At 51.7% G+C, this 19,918-nt stretch overlaps 5 protein-coding genes across 5 annotated transcripts; 3 read left to right on the forward strand and 2 right to left on the reverse strand.

Moving 5' to 3' along the window:
• Positions 1 to 3,496: 3,496 nt before the first annotated feature.
• Positions 3,497 to 5,027, reverse strand: KD926_003211 (uncharacterized protein; the record flags this gene model as incomplete). Its single annotated transcript, XM_053094673.1, has 2 exons — positions 3,497 to 4,045; positions 4,938 to 5,027. 2 exons carry the CDS (start codon positions 5,025 to 5,027, stop codon positions 3,497 to 3,499), a joined length of 639 nt encoding a protein of 212 aa, XP_052950588.1.
• Positions 5,028 to 5,272: 245 nt separating this feature from the next.
• Positions 5,273 to 6,343, forward strand: KD926_003212 (putative 1-aminocyclopropane-1-carboxylate deaminase; the record flags this gene model as incomplete). The annotated part of the gene is made up of 1 exon (XM_053094674.1): positions 5,273 to 6,343. The coding sequence occupies one exon, from the start codon at positions 5,273 to 5,275 to the stop codon at positions 6,341 to 6,343; it is 1,071 nt and encodes a 356-aa protein (XP_052950589.1).
• A 151-nt stretch (positions 6,344 to 6,494) lies between these two features.
• Positions 6,495 to 8,151, reverse strand: KD926_003213 (inositol-3-phosphate synthase INO1; the record flags this gene model as incomplete). The annotated part of the gene is made up of 2 exons (XM_053094675.1): positions 6,495 to 7,392; positions 7,445 to 8,151. The coding sequence occupies 2 exons, from the start codon at positions 8,149 to 8,151 to the stop codon at positions 6,495 to 6,497; spliced, it is 1,605 nt and encodes a 534-aa protein (XP_052950590.1).
• A 3,805-nt stretch (positions 8,152 to 11,956) lies between these two features.
• KD926_003214 (uncharacterized protein) lies at positions 11,957 to 15,914 on the forward strand (the record flags this gene model as incomplete). Its single annotated transcript, XM_053094676.1, has 3 exons — positions 11,957 to 12,068; positions 12,134 to 12,229; positions 12,283 to 15,914. The coding sequence occupies 3 exons, from the start codon at positions 11,957 to 11,959 to the stop codon at positions 15,912 to 15,914; spliced, it is 3,840 nt and encodes a 1,279-aa protein (XP_052950591.1).
• Positions 15,915 to 16,821: 907 nt separating this feature from the next.
• KD926_003215 (uncharacterized protein) lies at positions 16,822 to 18,276 on the forward strand (the record flags this gene model as incomplete). Its single annotated transcript, XM_053094677.1, has 1 exon — positions 16,822 to 18,276. One exon carries the CDS (start codon positions 16,822 to 16,824, stop codon positions 18,274 to 18,276), a length of 1,455 nt encoding a protein of 484 aa, XP_052950592.1.
• Between the last annotated feature and the right edge of the window lie 1,642 nt (positions 18,277 to 19,918).

The raw sequence follows: 19,918 nt of genomic DNA on the forward strand, positions 1-19,918 counted from the left end.
AGAGTTTTGAACTGCGAAGATAGGACGTCCTGTGCTACCAAATTTGAATTGTTGAGGGACAGTCGAAACAAGGATCTAGATTCGCCTGGAGTTGTTGTATGCATCCGTGGAAAAGTAGAAGTGGTTTATGATACGGTACTTGAGTTCAATCGATGCATCAGCAGAAGATCGACAAGGAAAAAGAAGGCTTGCTTTGTGATGAGACTTTGGAGAGAGATTTTGAGTTCAAGGTCGATATACGAGGACCTCCTAAAGAAGACGTCCCAGATATTCCCCAGTTCAAGAAGTCGCAGTGAGAGGGAAACCCAGTCGGCTATAAAAAGTTAGTTATGGATGATGGTCCACCAATACATCCGACTTAATGCCGCGACCGTCAAGATGGCATATCCGATGAGGCGACTTGAACCGATACTGAACAGCATTAACCAGGAGAAGTGGCGGGTGTTCTTCAATCAGGTGAGAATGTCCGATAGTTTCTTTTATTACATATTCTTTTGCAGAGATTGATGAAATTCTATGCGAAATTTCTGCTGGTAAACGCTCGCTATAGAAGAAGGAAGTCCACTCAACGGAGGGAGAGCACAGCCAAAGCGGAATATTGGTGTCTAGCTGACTCCATCTATTTCTAATCCTCTTTTCCCAGCCTCTTTGCGCACAGATATCCCACGAGCTGGATTTTTATAGCAGCCAAAGAATGGAGGCAGAGCGGATGGGAAAGGTCATCTCCTTCAGCGACTTACTACAATGAATGATCATTATTCAAGAACCAATATGAGCAGACTTGCCGTGGATTCAATCCAAGCTGGATGCCAACTGACCGAAAAGCTGCGTGACAAGAACGACCAGTACAGTGCAGGTGGTGGATCGACTGTTCGAGGCCTATATTGCTCTGCTTGATCAACACCATATCTGGGTGGAGCAGTCCTCATATCTACCACTATGTCGATATCTACCGCGAAGCTATCTTCGACGGCACAGTGCAGCCTGACGGGATTTCGGACATGTTCATTGCAAATCTGGAGGAGCAGGAAACTTACCGTGACACTAGCGATGAGACGACCATGCGTCATGCGCACTCGCCTCATCCGAAATCACTATGCAAGGAAGCAAAATATGTCTTAGCATTGGGCTGTGCAACTACTTGGGCAATCTCCCGATATTTGTGCAAAGTTTGCTCAACTTCGTTTACCGAACTTCGTTGCTGCAAGCACAGAAGAAACCAGGGCGCAAAACAGAGAAAAAAGGGATCTTTCTACAGTCAAATAATTGTGTGCTGCCCATTCAGTATCTCCTATCACCTCCTTTTCAACATGAGCAACAGCGTCCATCGATATTCTTGTTGTTTGTACTCGCTGCCTATTGAGTTCCCTCCTGAAAGACAAGGAATTATCTGTCAGACCCGAAGAGACTACCTTCCCGATAGAGATATTCCTTGCACCTAACAGTACGCACGTCGTGATGAATCTACGCCAAACAAATCTATAAAAATATAGTCTCCTGGACTACTAGACGAAGCAGGAGAGTCAGGCACTCCTAAGATCGCTGAACGGTAATCGTCAAGTCAACGAAGGACATTATAAATCCGAAGAAATACGATATTACAGACATGGAAACGAAATACAAGCCACAACGTCGGGACAGGAACAGCCGATCAAAAAAGAGGATCATGTATAAATCAATATGGATTTTATCGTCTCGCACACTTCTGGAAATCCGAACTTTCTCGAATCGAAAATGAGCGCTGCCACCACGGACGTCGTGATGACCGGAGGTCTCCAGCTGGCTGGAGACAGTCTGGACGGAGGGGAAGAAAAGGGAAAAGGAGGAGGAAGAAGAGGAAAGAGGCGTATGCAGCGTTTCCTTGTTGATTGCGATTGCTTGACTGCCTCTGGAGGCGGAAAAAGCGGAGCCGGGAAAAGTGCTCCTGGTGCTTTAAGAGAGGACACCGCCAGAACCAGTGCGAAGTGTGCTGGGGGTTGCGGGCGGAGGTAAGTGCCATTCCCACTTACTATCCTACCACATCGACCCCTTACCTCCGGCCGGGCCTGTTGAGTTTCTCCCAGGCCGGCACTCTGTTCATGTCTTCATCCTGGGTTGAAATGAACATACCCATTATGCAAGTCCGTACAAGCATTACTGGTGCTATCTGAACATGAGGACCTTTTGTGAAAATTGCCCTCATAGTCTATACGGCCCTGGGTTCGTCGTCCATATTCCTTGGCTTTCCGTAGGCACACATATTCTCGAGAAATGCCAACACCTTTAGGAGGTCTATCAAGTCCTGTAAGTCCCTGAAATCGGGATCAGAAACCAGCCAGGAGCAATACTTGTTGTACAGGATTCTTGCTCGAAACCACACGAGGATCTTTAATGCAGCGCTCTTTGGCCTCGCGACCGAGATGCAAACGGCACAGATTATCACAGCTGGCAATGAATTCCAAACCTATCTGACGGCCATCCGCCCTTTGCGGATCTTACACAGCAATGGGCAGGGGACGGGCTATTCAAAGTGGCATTCCAGAGTCTACAAGAGATTTTAAACCCTCTTCCAAACGCACCTATCCCTGTGGAAGCTGTCGTCAATGGCTCACTCGGCTAAATCAGGCGGCTTTTTACACTTTATTGGCACATTTTGGAGTGACTTGTCGAAAACACTGAATAATTTCTGGCTGAGCCGTCCTGCAGTTCCCGGCTCCCTGAAGCCGTTCTCTGGCATTGAGACAATTTGGTAAGTCTTCTTTGATATGACCAAGAACATCTCGGCTGGTTTGACTAATTATTGTTAGGCTGTCAAATCCGTTCCATCTAGGGAGTCCTTTTATATTGGGTCATCCTCTATTCATTCTGACGTATTTTGACGGCTTCGGACTCTATCGGGATATGTATCGATGTCTAACGGGATTTCGTCTTATACCTTGATGTCTCCCTGCTACGTATCAAGCGAAAGGATCCAGGGGCAGTTTGGTCAAAAGATCGACCAGCTCAAGTGAGCAAGGCCATAGACACGCTTAAGCTGTGCATGGCCAGGTGCCTCTACCCGCATGAACAGTGCAATATCGTCTGTGTTTCGCACAAGGGGCTAGCCCCCTCGATCTCAAAGGCCTCGAAAAGAAAGAGTGAGTTCGTAGACGTCAACGATTCTCATCTCATACGAATGGCACAATTTGGCGACTCAATGGCCAAAGAGAGAACAACCATGTCTTGTTCGTAGCCTACGCCAGTTATGCTTACGGTAGCACCCAGGCGACAATCGAATTCCTGCAAATGAGCCTACTCTGGACCCGTTTTGTCTACTGTTATAGATTGAAGTTCAGAGCCGGCATCCGGCGGTTCAGTGTCCAAGATCGTCTCAAACAGCTTTGACGGAAGTTTCTAACCACGCGCGGGCTACCGGTCGTCCGCTTGTGACTCGTCGCAATCATGAAAAGTTCAACCAAAATCCGTCCGAATGAACAGCTAGATCTATCCACGGACTTAGTCCTGCATAAAAATGACTTCAGGAGTTGCCATCATTCGTCCTGACCCCGGGCGGCGGCCTGGGGTGGTTCCTTGTAAGAGTTGTCTGGCGCCGTGGGAATCTGTTGATCTGACGTTTTTCGATTCTGCCTTTGGCAACAGCGCAATGAGCGCGAAGCTGCTCGTTCGCAGCTCGAGGAGGCGGCGGCGGCGCTCTCCTCGGAGAGCGAGCATATGCCCGCATTGGAAACGGAAACGGTACTGGATACCAGCTCGGCGAAATCGCCTTCTGAGGCTTCCGGTCGGAATCGTGACGGACAGAACACATCCTCGTCACGGTCCTCTCCGCGGTAAAACCACGGTCACCATCCGTGGCGGAAAGACTGCGTTCCTTCTCGCAATCCCGGCGAACGATGAGCCCGTCGCCTCCTCCCGCCGTGCCTGCGCGGCCCTCGGATTGAAAAACGATACTGGCTATCGCATATCCTGACGCATCGGTGGCAACAAGCAATGGTTTGCTGGAATCGTAATAGCTGAGGGCAGGTGGCTTAGCAAAGGCCTCCTTCAGCTCTGATGAGTCGGACCATTTCTAGCAAGGCACTGAAGAAATCCGAAAACTAGGTCGCCTAGAATGGAGGCGTTGTATTTCTACAACAAGACCAAAGAAATTTGTGATCAGAATGGGCCCTGACAGAAGCTTTCAACGCGTCGGATCGAGAATATGTAATTCCTTGATTTCTTACCTGGAAGAAACGTGCCATTTACACATAGCCTCCCACCCAAATACGTTCATTCAAGCCATGCTTAAGTCGCCTATGTGCTGTTTTCGGAATGAGAGAGGCAGGGAGAATTGTCTATCGAATCCGCCAATGTTAAAAACTAGTATGTTTTTGAAGAGATTGAGAAATCACTTGCAGTATTATGCGAAACGGCAGCAGGAATCTCGGGGAACCAGGTCGCAGACTAAGTAGTGAGACCGGAGAAGCTCCATGCTTGGATTTGGATGGGTAAAAAACGTTTATGTTCAGAGGGTTAAGAATTAATTCCCAGGGGGGCTATGTCCACAGGTTTCATACAGTTTGAAGAGAAATAGGATAACATCCTCAGGGCAGAGCTATATATTTAACTGTCCACCAGAACATGACAATAGAACCCGACAAGAGCCAGTTTTATGAGAGACTTTGCCCCAAATAAGATAAATAGCACCTTAAAAAGAGATGTATTCCGATTTCCGACTAATTCCACACCTCCACTGCACCAGATAAGCGCTATCTAATCTCCCTCGTTCACCCCAACTACGGACCAAAAAGTATTCCGGATAGTATGAGTATCAGTATCTCCTCTTCTAAACCATCTCCGCCTACAGACAATACTTTTCGCAACGCATATCAACCCCAGGAACAGGTAATAATCAGTTAATACGTAATAGAATATAACCCTACCTTCCATCCTAGGAAAATTACCCCTCTTATCACTATCACTCGCCAAGGCACATATCCGGACAAGATCCGACCGTTCACGCCATCGGACGACCAAATCCTTTGAATGCCGAGATCATCGAGCGCTGTCATGTTTCGGAGAGGGAGTGCTTCTCCGGCGGGGAAACCTTCTCCTCATCTGATGCGTTTGCTCCTGTTCTGCCTCTACTACTCACGGATAGAGTAAGTAGTACCGAGTGTCAGAATAGAGAGGAGTATATAACCACGTCCTACCCCTCACCTGCCCATACACCCACTCAATCTACTTCATTCCTCTGCTCTTACATCTACTTCAAACTTCAAACATCCATACAAATACAATAACTGCTTCAGCTGAAATGCCATCCACCGTCCCCCTCCCTCCCCCCTTCTCCTCAATCCCTCGACACGCACTAACCCTCTACCCCTCGCCCATCCACCCCCTCCCCCGAATCTCCACCGACTTAAACACCTCCCCCAGTTCTCAGGGCGCAACCATCTACGCCAAACGCGAAGACCTAACCTCAAGCCTGGCCTTCGGTGGCAACAAAACCCGAAAACTGGAATATCTCGTCGCAGACGCCCTCGCCCAGAAAGCCACCACGCTGATCTCGATCGGCGGGGTCCAAAGCAACCACACGCGCCAAGTGGCCGCCGTCGCCGCACACCTGGGTCTCACGGCTCGGCTGGTCCAGGAGAAATGGGTCGACTGGGAAGATAAAGGATACAGCGATGTCGGCAATATCCAGCTCTCCAGAGTAATGGGGGCAGATGTGAATCTGAATACGGAGGGGTTCGGGATTGGACACAAGGAGTCCTTAGCGAGAGTTCGCGCGGAGTGTGAAGAGCGCGGGGAGAAGACATACTACATCCCCGCGGGGGCGTCGGATCATCCGCTGGGCGGGATGGGATTCGCGCGGTGGGCGTTTGAGGTTCGGGAGCAGGAGCAGGAGATGGGGATTGAGTTTGGGACAGTGATTGTGTGCGCGGTGACGGGGTCGACGATGGCGGGGATGGTGGCGGGGTTTAAGTTGATTGAGAAATTGTATCCCGGGGAGGCGAAGAAGAAGATCATTGGGATCGATGCGTCGGCGAAACCGAAGGAGACGAAGGCGCAGGTGTTGCGGATTGCGAGGAACACGGCGGGGCAGATTGGGTTGACGGAGGACGATATCACGGAGGTGGATATTATCTTGAATGAGGATTATCATGCGGGGACGTATGGAATTCCGGATAAGCAGACGTGGGAGGCGATTGAGTATGCGGCGCGCATGGAGGCGTTTATCACGGACCCGGTGTACGAGGGCAAGAGCTTTGCGGGGATGGTGGATCTGATCAAGAAGGGCGAGATCAAGGGGAATGTGCTGTACGCGCACCTTGGGGGGCAGTTGGCCTTGAACGCCTACTCGGACTTGGGCAAGACTAAATAGGAGTTTACTTCTACACGTTATCTAGATAGAGAAGACAATTGAGTCGGTTCAGAATACCTCAAGGTGCAAGGTAACGATATATAAAAGAGTGGCTAAAGTTGGCTTAAGTCTGAGCTAGGTAGATAGTAGACCGGTCAAAGAGACGATCAGCCTAGAACAGCTTGTGCTCCAGGGTCATCTCCGATTCGGGCTGCAATCCGACGCAGGCACGGAAGATGTTGGTCAAGGCGCTGCGCTGCTTGTTCAGGGAGTTGACCACAGGGGTGCCCGGGGGAGTCAGAGGCGCCTTGAGCATGTAGCTCAGCACGCTGAGCACGCTGTGGAAGCCCTTGTACTCCTCGGCGCCGTCCGCCTTCCAGCTGATGCGGGTCATCATCTCGGCGATCAGCACCAGATCGATTATCAGGGGCGACGCTAGCAGCGAGTCCTCGCAGATGTTGAACAAGCTGATGGTCTGGTGTCCGCCCATGAAGATTTCGGCGTAGTACTCGTCCAGAGCCCGCTTGTTGTCGCCCACCGCCGGCATGTACTTGATCACCACGGTGTGGTCGGGGTGTTCGTCCTTCTCGTAGAGAAGGTGGTTGGCCGCCACCATGTCGTCGACCACGTTAGACTTGGAGATCTCCTTGGAGCGGAACTGCTTCTGCGAGCTCAGGTTCTTGCCGTCGTTGTTACCCAGGTGGTTGTAACTGGCGATGGAGGTAAGCTTGATACCAGCGTTGATCAGGAAGTCCACCAGGGCCGACTTCATCTTGGTCTGGCCGGACTTGAAGTCGTCACCACCAATGAATGCGTTGCGCTGCTCCGCCAGCTGGAGCGCTCCGGGAACGAAAGTGTTCTGGGGCGATCCGTTGATGAACGGGGTGTCCTCCAGGATGGAAGCCACGGCAAAGACGGTGGACGGGGCAACTTCTTCGTGTCCAGTCTTGATCGAGTTGAGGAGGTTGTCAGCCGTGTCGTTGACACCGGGCAGGATATCAGCGTAACGCTCGGTGTTGGCAGTCCACATGACGATGACCTTGTCCAAGCCGTTGTTTGCTTTGAAGTCGCTGCACAGAGGTTAGAACCGCCCCACAATCATCTGAATTCAATAAAACCTACCGAATATCCTGCTGAATCTTCTCAACGTGAGCCCAGCTCGCCTTGGAACCCTCGAGGACGTTGTCGGCACGATCCTCCTGGTTGGCAGCAATAAAGTCCGGGTAGTAGATACTGGGCAAGGGCTTCATCTCGGCCATCTCCTTGCGAACGAGCTGCTTGAGGGTAGGCTCGAGGACCTGGGCCCGATCCATGGCATCGGCGAGGTTCATGCTGCTGATGTCCCAGCCGCCGATGGCGAGGTCATTGGGATGGACCATCGGCAGCATGTCATGGAAGGGAACGTTGATCTCTTCGCCGGTCTTGGCATCGGTTCCCAGCTTGATGGTCGAACCCATAACCATCGATCCGTAGTAGTTGGACGCGCGCTCGCCCTCGCGAGTTTCCCAGACGAGGTTGCGGCGGTTGCCAAGTAGACCTGCAGTGACGGTGGAACCGTTGTTTCCACCCCATCCGACCATCATCACACCGACCTTGCCCACCTTGCGGTCGACCTTGAAGTCGTAGGTGGTGGCCTTGGGGGTAGCGACCAACTTGTTGTCGGCGGTGCGAGTGATGTCAGTGGTATGGTAGGCATACTTGCTCTTGATTTCGGAGTCGGTGTAGACGACGTTGGGAGAGTTGACGGTAAAGAGGGGAGCGGCCTGCGTACGAGCCGACCCGTTCACGGTGCCATTGGCAGCAACATCCGAGCTTGCGTGGGGGGCCATTTTCAAATTCACGAGGTTTGTAGTTTTTTTTACTGAAGTTTGATAGGGGCGTGAAAAGAAAATGTACTTGTCGATGACGGAAAGAGGATGCTTGTGAACAGTAATGATTTACTGTATGTAGAGTGAATTATCCGGTGCTCCCCCACGGGAAGATGAGCGCCGGCCGTTGAACGGGTGGTGACGCCTAGAACAGAAGTTAGTCTCAACGTGAATACAGAGCGATGGGCGTTCGTTGGAAGGCGCAAATCCGGGGAAAATGGCAGAATCCGGGGAGCACTTACGAGTTAAGCTGTGTGCCGAAAATTTTGCCGGTTTCTAGTGATCACACCTCGGGGAGAAGTGATCTGAACAGATTGAGCAAAATTGAAGGCGTAGACTGACAATGGAGACGAGTCAATGGATGGTGGAAGAGGAAAGAAGGAAGGAAAAAGAGGAAGGCGAGGGGGATATTTAAAGTGCTGGATACGGCTAGCCCGCAGTCACGGGGAAGTCCCATCCTTTGGCATCCGCACCCGTGCTGCTCCGCAAGTCGCTGGCTAATTTCTCGTCTATCGAAGTCGCAATGAACTAGTTGCCAGCTTACCAATGAGCGTCCGTTCCAGCCTGAGAATTCAACCAGCGGTCAAGAACAGCACAGTGGCATGTTCACAATTCGGAGTAGTTGAGTCCGACTCGTATCTGCCCCTCTGTGCCTGCCCCTCGTTGAGCGTTGAGGATAACTATCCATGCAGGAATGCATGATCAATTCTTGTCATCTGCTCCATTTTTTCCAATTGTTTTATTCAACATGTGTTCTACTCCGCACAAGTTGACTGATTCCACCGTTCAAAAGAATTTACCCTGCTGTGGATACGAATGGACTGTTGCCTGGACCCTCACCAACTACGATACCCCTCGGGTCCTCAGGCTAATCGTAATGCCCGGCCAATGCTGCCTGCAGGTTCAACGTGTTTGTCCCTTGAGTCGTGAACCTCCCTGGCGTCTTCTGAGAGAGAAAAACTTTTAGTTTTGCCCTAGCAATTGTACAGCACGGATGCCAAGCTATGAGTTGGCAATCTACTCCGGTGTAGACAAAGACGAGAAACAAAAACTTTTCCACCAACCACCAGTTCAATTGATTGATTGTTCCCTCAGGAACAGGACCAAGACAGCGTGTGGTCTGCGCGTTATCGGCCTGCGAGTGTGGGCCTAGGCCAGGTGTCCCTCGGGGTCCGCCAGAGACCAGGATTTCGGTCGAGACTCGGTTAGAGGCTGCAGTGCTGCACCCTGGTACTCAGGACGGTCGACAGAACGTATGGAGTACTGCGTAATTTGTAGCCGGCTACGAGAATGCTGAAATTGAGATCTATTTCAGCGGTATGCAAGAAATGCAGAAAAGCGACCGTGGATGGGCGTGCCGTCTTATTATTCGGACACCGCGGCCGTTGTTGCGGTGTGCGGAAAGCTCGGCAGAACGTTCCATGGTTGCGGTCGCCTTCTCTACCCCTGAATTCGCCCTGTTGGTGTGGCTGTTTGCGGAGGGATGCATTATGCATGCTGCATTACCCCTTGGCCACCGCATAGGGCCTTTGCTCGGCTTTTGACTTTGCATTTTGAGTTGTTCTCCAGGTCTATTGAAGTCTGCTGGACTTGTGCCACTCGCCTCTGCTGAACATTGGGGTTTCATTTTTTGCCATCCATGATCCCGGTGGAATGGTTCAGAGTTTGGATTGCTACGGATGGCAGTTGGCAACTACCATCCATTTCCAATCCGACTGTTCCTGCCGAGCGGCTTTGGCTTGTGAACATACCGACCAACGGCTGCGAGGGTTTTATGTGTCAGCATCGCTCCTCCAGAGGGCCCATGATCAGGCACACTGGTGAAACGGGCTGCGGCTCCAGCTAAGGCTTTCGCAAGGCCTTCTGAGGCATTCTGTCAGATGAAGTCACGAAGGATTACCGGGAGCCCGGTACCGATAAAGTGATGTAGTCAGCTAGGCTAGAAACTACACGATCGCGATGACGTTGGAGAATGGACATGGTACAGATTGGACAAGCGATCCGTGGAAATTTGTCAACGGTCTCACTCTCAAGCAGACCCGAACCATTCGCGAGCCACGGGACCGATTCACCGTTCCTGACCTAAGATTCGGGCCAGCATGGAGTACCGATTGCGCAGTTGGAGGGACCGTACGAAGTTGGAGGCATAGTTTACCAGGGAAACTATTGGATTCCCATGTCACGCACAATATGGCAGCAGCTAACTTTGGATCGCCGACTCTATGAATCGGAGGTTTTCCAAAAATTGAGTGTCCTGTGGGTTCCCAGAGGTGGTGATAGGCAGGACTTCTCCGGGCGGTGATCGACATACCCCGAGCCCCGTCGGGATATCTATAGATTGTGAAACTCAGCCCTTGCTTTGGAACATCATCGAAGTTTCAGCCAGTGGATGTCCCGGGGTGGGATTGGTGTATTCATCATGAGGACGATTCCGCGAAATGGGGTCCAAAGGGCCAAAAAACTCTTCGTTGCATGAAACCACAAGGCGCAGGAAATCCAACAGCAAGAGGGTCGTGCTCAGCCGGGACGGGCTGAAGCTCATACAGATTACAGAACCGGTCAGGATCAGAAGACAATCACGGCTGATCGATGACAGAAGAGACGGGATGTGCAAGATGGGGGGGGGGGGGGGGGATTGGCGACGTTCGCTGCTTTCCCCCCTGAGGACGATCTACAGCCGATGGTAACCCGGTTTGGTTCAGGGGTTATTGCAGACTCCAGAGTCTGGAGGCAAATCAAGAATCTTCCGAAGAGTGGATATGAGAAAGTTAGTTGATTGAGGGGGTTGTCATAATGGGGAGTATTGTTGCACTGAGCCGTGGCTTGAGACTTTTGGGGATCTGACATGTGTCGCAGTGGGAAACGCAAAAAGGGGGCGATAAAAATACATCATCCGTACAGAGTAAGCGGGGATGGCTAGATATCTGCACATAGTAAACGGCTAGGAGAGGATGTGAGAGAAGGGACCTGGGCAGAAGTAGTAGTTAGGCCGAGTAGGTAGGTTCAAGGAGTGTGCTCTGTACAGTATGTACTACCGGTCTACCTAGGTATAGCATGTACCTCCTGTGGCTGCAGACAATCCAAGCCAAACCCTCCCCGGAGCAGCCGACTGGAACTCCCTGCAAACTCCGTATAAGTATAGGGTACTTCAGTTCAGTAGGCCCGCCCGGTAGAACCAGGTGGTACCAGGGACATGCAGTCTCGCGCAGTTCGAGCGGGAACGCGTGTTGCCTTAGGCTGACGGGGGCCAAACCAATGGCGACTGGTGACCAGCGCGCTAAATCCAGACTAATCCAGGCTAAACCACGATCGGCGCACGAGGGTCCCTTCTCGCACTCCACTTTCTGCGCTACGCTTCTTACGCTGGGCCTCTCCGTCTCGTAGTAACACAACTGTTATTCTTTCGCCTTTTCCATTAATCTTTATTCTTCTGCCTCATTGTTATTATTAGCTTCCCCTCTTTCTCTCTTCCCTTCTCGATGATTTCTAGCCTCTGCGACAAAAACCACCCCGGTCTCTGACTATTCCTCCTACCTCTCCTCCTCTTCCCCTCTCGACTCCGGACTATTGACCGCCCAGACCGTGGCACCGTTAGCTCCATACTGTGTGCGTGTGTGTTGATATTTGGGGCTGTCTGCCCGCGAGCAGGCGCGAGGAGGACCCTGCCTAGCTGCTAGCGACTGTACACATCACGCCTCCTTATGATTCTCCGGACTGTGCTGCCCTTCGATGAACCGATCTTGTTGTGTCCCTAGCGTTGGTCGAAATGGCAGCTACGATGGGACTGGGCTTGTTGCCCATGATCAAATGCTCCAATTGTGGCATTGACGTTGAGATCTCGGCCATGGGAGATCATGTCTGTGCGAAATCAGAGCCAGGTGAGATCGATCCGACAAATACTGCTCACTGTGAAGTTACTGACTCTATTTGTGCATTGCCATAGTTGCTCCCCCGCCGTCCTCAAAGTCCGACTATGATGCTCTACCGAGAAACACGGGGCGAACGGGTCCTCCTGCTCCCATCAACCCTTCGGTTGCTAGTATGTTGCGTTGAACCCTGCTTGACTGCAATCGATATGCCTAACACGTTCAGACCGACCCTTCCTGCGACCGGAAAATGCCATCGGTGTCAACGAACCGGCCGGCCTCTCCCCGCAACCCTCCCCGCTGCGACTAGTTCAGCAGAGCCAAACAGCCGTTCCAATTCAACCACATACGTCAGAGATTGTTACCGTCGGCTCGGATGACCTTCCTCGCTTTCCTCTACCGCGTTCCATGTCAGACAAAGAGTCCGGTGCCATGACCCCGTTGGCCGATTCAAACCCGATCCCGCCCATACCCTCCCATTCATATACCAACAGCAACAGCAGACCTCCGGCGACTGCCCCCCTTCCGATAGACCTGAGTGGCGATGCTCCGCCGCCACCATTGCCCAAGGATGAGCCGTCGTCTCTGCCGAGAATTTCGCACAAGTATGGGAGCTCAATCGACAGCAAGAGTAGTTACCGGACTTCATTCGCAAGCTCTCGTTATGGCGACGGCAGCTCGAAGCGATCGACCGCGATGTCCGGTCGGCGACCGTCTTTTGGGAGTGTCAACCAACCGTACAAGTACATGCAGGACGACGCGCCTCCTGTCCCTTCTCTGCACCACACGTCGTATTCCGTGTCGGACTACAACATGTCGCGTGAGTCGAGAAATGATCGACAGGAGGACGGTGGGAGTTTTACTTTGGGAGGCTGGCATCAAACGAACTTGCAAACCGGCAATCAGCAGTTGAACTCTGGTCCGCTGCGGGTATCATCGCACACCGATTCGGATCGTCTCAGCAGCAACCGAGGATCTGCCGAGTTGTTCTTCCGGAGCCCGTCACAAACGTCATTTGAACGCTTACCTGACCCCCCTGAGTACCCTGAGCGTTCTACCTCTATCAACCCCCCAACCGAGTACAAGCCGTTTAAATCTCCTACCACTGGCACATACTTGCATCCCTCGACCCCGGACGTCGACAGTCAGGGTTATGGTGATGCGCAGAGGAAACCGTCTGACGCTACAAGCGAAGGAGCTCTCTCCGTATCAAACTTTGCTCGTTCTTTGGGGTTGGACATGCCGGAACAGGCCCCCGAGAACTCGACGGTATCCTCGGAATCATCGCCGTCGGACCTGCGCAGCGGAACATCCTTTTCCAGCGTCGCGTCGGAAGCCGGCACGCGTCGAAAGCCTTCGGAAGAAGCTCGACTGGGGCCCGTGATCGAAGAGCCACGGATTGACACGCGCCAGCAGTATGGTCTGCACACAGGGGACCAGACTGAAAGCCCGATTGACCTCGAGCCCCCTCATCTTCGGGACCCTCTTTTCAGTCCGGACTCCCCTACCGACCCTGCCATTCTTTACGGCAGCGTCTCTTTGCTCCCGGATAAAACCCACAAGGCTCTTCCGGAGCTCCCAAGCAAAATGCGGTCCGCCACAGGGCCGATGTCTCACACTCAGAACAAGCAATCCCAGGACAAGAACCTCCCGGAGCTGCCACGGTCTGCAACGGCTCCGCTGTCTCATACCGCCAACAAACAATCGCAGGACAAGAACCTTCCGGTCGTACCGGCTCTGGCACCCCCGATTTCCGCCTTCGAGGATGAGCCGTCTCGGGGGACTAGGTTCTTCCCTGACCTAGACGCGCCCATTCCTTCGCCCTCTCACATTCCTAAGAAGCCATCATGGACCGAGCGGCTTTCTCCGGAGCGACTAAGGTCGAAGCCATCGATCTCCCACATCTCCAAAAAGCAGTCACGTGAGGAGAACATTGTGCCCGACTTCCGCCGCCCGTCTCCCGAACCACATCACGTGCCTCAGCGACCATCGCGGGAGAATGTCCCTGACTTGCGCCAGCCTTCGCCGGAGCCCTCGTTTGCCAAGGAGTTGGTCCAGGAGAAACCCTACCCTAATATTCCTGGATTCTCAGTCGAGCAGCCGTTCCATATTTCCAGGAAATCATCAACGGATGAGACGTCCACGCCACCGTCAGCCTTCCATTTCCCACTGAAGCCGTCACAGGATGAGAAATTGCCATCAATTTCGACGTCCTTCCCCGAACCATACCACGTCCAGAATAAGCTGTCGGGAGAGAATAAGCTCACCCCAGTAGTGTCGGGCTTCCTGCCGGAAGCGCCTTTCCATATCGCCAAGAAGCCCTCTTGGATTGATAGATTCACGCCGGAGGTGACGAGATCGCCAACGCCGCCCATTTCTCACAGCGCAAAGTCATCTCAGGACGAGCATTCGCCGCCGCAACGATCCAAGTCACCGGCTCCTCCTATCCACTTGCAGAACAAAGCGTCTCAGGACGACAAGTACTTGCCAGAGCTGCCGAAATCCCCGGCTGAGCCTTCTCACGCTTTTAATAAGCTGTCTCAGGACGATAAATATCTCCCAGAGCTGCCGCAGCCTACATCGGAGCCTCCTTTCCACATCTCCAACAAGCCCTCTCAGAGCAATCGGCTTTCGCCTGAGCTGGTTAGGTCCCCGCCTCCGGCTTCTCACATTGCCAGCAAACCCTCCCAGGATGACAAATATCTGCCGGAACTACCGCAGCCCACTCCGGAACCTTTTATTCCTCACGTTCCCAGCAAACCGCCCCAGAGCGATCGCCTCTCTCCGGAACTGGCGAGATCACCTCCGCCCTCTCATTTCAACAAGTTGTCCCAGGATGACAAGTCTCTTCCCAGGCTGCCAGAGCCGTCCCCCTTGTTCAAGCCATCCTGGGATGGCAGACGCTCTCCCGAACCTCCTAAATCCAAGACTTCGGAGCCGTCCCACTTCCCTCAGAAGCCCATTCGGGATCCTAGGCTCTCCCCAGAACCTCCACGATCGGCCCCGCCGCCGTCTCACATCCGTCAGCCTTCACGCAACGAGAGGGCATTCCCTGAACCGAGATCCGCAGAACCACGATTCGCGCAGGAAGGTTCTCACCTTCACAATCAACCCTCGCACGACGAGAAAACTTCTCCCGAGCTGCTGAACGCTTCCATCGATCCGGCCGCGCGGTTGTCGCCACGTCCTAAGGGGCCATGCCGAGGCTGCGGCGAGGTGATCCTCGGGAAATCTGTATCTTCTGCGGACGGGCGTCTTACGGGCCGTTACCATAAGGAGTGCTTCGTTTGTTACCAATGCCGCATTCCCTTCCGAACGGCAGACTTCTATGTCCTGCGTGATCTGCCATTCTGCGCTCAGCACTATCACGAGCGCAACGGCTCTCTCTGCCAGGGCTGTCTCACTGGTATCGAGGGACAGTTCCTAGAGACAAATGAACGACAGGGCCGCGGCCCAGGTGACCGGCGGAGATATCATCCCCAGTGCCTGACCTGCCGCACTTGCAACGTTCTACTGAACGGAGAATACTTCGAATGGAACGGACAAGTCTACTGCGAACGTGATGCTCGCAGGGCCGCCGCGTCGACTCCCCCTCCACGCATGCGTCGCCCAACCATGAACTCGTCGCCATTGGCTGCACACTCTCGAGGGCCCTCCCGAGGATATCCTCCTCCACCAGGCTATCCTGGTAGAGGTCGAGGTGGACCTCGTCCGCCAGTGCCGAGGATGCCAGATACCTTGCCAGACGTTGAGATTCCGGGAATGCCAGGACCAGCGTTCCTTGACGGACGTTACGGGCCACCTCCAACTACCCGACGTTTCCCAGAACGACGAACCACCAAATTAATGATGCTATGATAAACTCGCTGTCGCCTGTAGCCTGAATACATGGATCTCAGTAGCATCCAATGCCTTCATGCTGCTGTGTCGATCTGATATATACACCCGGACACATATATACCCTTCTCTTGTTAATAGATTTTCCATACATGACTTGGTGTTTTTTGGCAGGACCTGATTGATGTATCTCGTGTTTTGATTTGATATTTTCTCTTGTGCATAATGTGGGTGTTTTCATGACGGTGTTTCGGATGGTTTGGGATATAGATTTTATCATTTGCCTGGGGTAGAATTATGTATGGATATTTAATATGAACTCCCACAATCTACTACTATTTTACCATTTAGCTAGGTGGTCTTTACACTTGCACTCTCGGCGTCCATTGGCTCGCCAAAGGCCACTAGGAGGTATTAACTAGAAGTGGACCACCTACTCCGTAACACAACACATCTTGGATCTCTTTGCACTTTTGCCTCTTTTAGAAGGTGGTTTAGAAAATCTAGTAGAATTTTATCTTCCTATGTCTATTTCTTACCTCTAACCTAATCATAATAAGGGTTCTATAGTAAAAAAGGGATATCCTTCAAGTTTAATTATCTGGACTAGTTACTTTAAATAATCCAGTAAGAACCCTCAGTAATCTCTAAGTATCTTCAATAATCCTTTTAGTCACTAAGGCACTTGCGATGTATTAATATAATAGACTGCCTTCTATAATAGGCAAATTTAGTGCACTGCTGTCTTTACATCTCCACCAAGGCAGAAATAGCCGTCAGGTGATCGACTGCGGGGATCTTGAGGCTGAAGACTTGTTCTATGGCCATTCACCCGCTCTCCACCAAGGACTAACTCAGGATCATCATGTCTTTTACTGAAGTCTCCAAAGTCCATTCAGTTTCGGCTACACAGCCACATCCCATCGACATGCCCTCACCTATAGTCGTGGAAGCCGAACCAGAGGCGCCTGCTCTGCTCAGTCGAACGGTTGCAATCATTGCCTGCTTTACCAGCATTACAGGCATCGGTATTCTCCTTGCTGGACTCCTAACTGTATGCATCCTGGTGATCTCCAAAGACATACATATCCCACCAAATTTACAACTTCGGCCAGCCTCTACCTTCGCGCTTGCCTGTGGCTGCCTGCTACTCCCATGCGGTGCGATGGCCGACGTCCTAGGATGCCGACGGTCCTGCTTACTTGGTGGTCTAATTCAGACCGCAAATGCCCTTGGATCAGGGCTTTTAGCCACCTCGACCCAGCGCATCGCGTGGCGAGTGACAGCGGGTCTCGCCGCATCATTCTGTCTGCCTGGAGCCGTCGGCGTCGCTGGTCACACCTTCTCCGCGAGCATCAGCCCGCGCCGTTGTAGTATTGCATTTGCTGCTATGGGCGGTGGTCAAGCTACGGGTTTTGGACTGGGCTTGGTCCTGGGAGGTGTGTTTTCTGATACAGTCGGCTGGCGCTGGGGTTTTCATGCCACGGCCATTCTCAACGCGGTTATACTTGCATTGGTCGCTTGGTCACTCCCGACTACTATAGACGGGCCACCATCATTCTCTCGTCTAGCACATGAACTTGACTGGGTTGGTGCTCTGCTCATCAGCATCTGCTTTGCGCTTCTCTCCTACGCGTTAGACGTCGCCACAGGATCAGAAGCTAGTCAGAGCATGCGCGAACCCCTAAACCTAACCCTTCTCTGTGTCGCAGTAGCACTCATACCCGCATTCTGCCTCTGGATGCGTCGTCAATCTCGCCTTTCTCGACCCGCCTTGATCCCCAATTCCCTATGGACTAATGTCCCATTCACATCGATATGCATCACCGTCTTTCTATCCTGGGGTGCCTTAAATGCCAGCGAACAGCTCGCCGCCCTCTACTTCGAAGACGTCCTCGGCAAATCCACCCTAACTGCATCGCTGTACTTCCTCCCCGCCCCAATCTGCGGGCTCCTGACGCACATAGCCATAGGTGCATTTCTCCCCCTCTTACGACCTTCAATAGCCGTTCCAATCGCTTGTTTCGTAAGCGGCATCGCCCCATTATTACTAGCCACGCTATGCCGTCTCGACGGCCTAGGTTACTGGCAGGGTATCTTCCAAGCAATGGCGCTTAACCCGCTCGGCGCGGACCTCATATACACGATTGCGATTCTGGTGATGACGGCGGCGTTTCCCGCGCAGACCCAAGCGCTAGCAGGTGGTGTGTTTAACATGTTATCGCAGATCGGTAAGAGCGTGGGGATTGCGACGTCGGCGTTGATTGCGAGGCAAATTACGGAAAAGACGGGGAAGACGAATAGCATGGAGGAATTGTTGATAGGGTATAAGGCCGGTTGGTGGTATAATTGTGCGTTGGGGGTTTTTGGCGGTCGTGGTTAGTTTTTGGGGATTGAGGAGTGTGCAGAAGGTGGAGGTTAAGAGGGATTGATTTGTTTGGGTATATTGAGGAGGTTTCATAAAAAATGGAAATACTTTCTAGTGTAATCTTTCGGCTATGGTTATTTTTGTCGAAACAAGGGAAGACTGGTTGATAAGAATGATAAAGGATCATTGAGCATAGGTAGAAACCGCCTGGGGCTTTATTCCGCCCCAGGCTTTATATTCTAGGTCCATTGTCTCGCCAGCATGAATGGGATATTGACGCTTCATGACTATCGTTGTGTGGAATGATGCATGCGATTGGTACTGACAAAATCCTGATGATATTTTAAGTCTTTGTCAATGGACAGTGACTGATAACGTTTCTTTACCTGTGATAACAAAGCTATTGTCAATAGAAGAAACTTGAAAGTTGTCTTACGCCCTCAGAGAATATTCAGTTATAAGTGCACCCATCAATTCCAGGTAGCACCGTGATGAAAACAATTGGTATCCTACCTGAACGTCTCTTTTAACCCCTCTAGCTCCTCAATGGACAGCGCACAGATGGCACTATAAAAGGCGACCATTACCCTCGATAATATAACCTCAAAAGTCCTGACAACAATATCACCAACCCACCTTTCCAAATCAAAAGAAAAAGGAAACACCTCAAAAGATCTCTTCCAAGCCAAAATGTGCTTGAATATTCTAACAAATTTCGGCTTCTGCGGACATATGGAAGCGCACGTTGAGATGTGTGCAGACGCACTCAAGAGTGGAATTATGTGTCCTGCGAGCCGGCGAAGAGATTACTGGAACCCAGCGCACGATGAACCGGATCTGTCCTGTCGGTATTGTAGGGGTTGACGCCCCATGATTCGCTTTCGCCTTGATTCTTGGGTTAGTGCTTGGGTTTCTCTGATTATACAGTACATCGACCATTTTTTGGCCCGTAGCTTTGTTTACAGTCCATTGTCTCGCCAGCCAGAATTGAATGGTGACTAATGGTGATTCCTTAACCATTGTATGAACAAAGCAATTGATACAAGAAGAAACCTAAAGGCTGTACAATGCCAACTGGAGAATATGTACTTCCAAAGTATTCTCATGGATGTCAGGTAGCACAATCTCAGAACAATTGGCATCTTACCCGGGCCTATCCTTTACTGTATCTTCTAGCCCACTAGGTCCTCGATAAAGAGCACATATATAGCACTATAAAAGGAGCCATATCCCGCAATACTAAAAATTATAACATTCGCATCCATCAAAATCACCAACCTAACCCACTTTCCCAAATCAAAACCCAAATATCTGCAAAGGAATACCTGAAATAGCACTACCCATCCAAAATGTGTCTAGATATGGTCGGCTTCTTCTACGAATGCACTCACTACGAAGTCACGCGCGTCGCGATGTGTGCGGCGGCAATCCACAGAGGGTGCATGTGTCCTCCTGACCGGCGAATTGAGTACTGGCACGAAGACGAAGATAGAATGGATGAGTCCTGTCGGGTCTGTCTTGGGTTGACACCTCCTCATACCCCCATTAACTTTCAGCGGGGGTGAAGGGGAGATGATTATATTTCATGGGTGTTGGGTTTATGTATCCGAATGACTATGAAAGATCTTTGGTTGATATTAACGTTTTATATATAGAT

The sequence above is a fragment of the Aspergillus affinis genome (assembly GCF_023601865.1).
Source record: "Aspergillus affinis strain CMG 70 chromosome Unknown NODE_175_length_57419_cov_86_568606, whole genome shotgun sequence".
NCBI classification, from domain to species: Eukaryota; Fungi; Ascomycota; class Eurotiomycetes; order Eurotiales; family Aspergillaceae; genus Aspergillus; species Aspergillus affinis.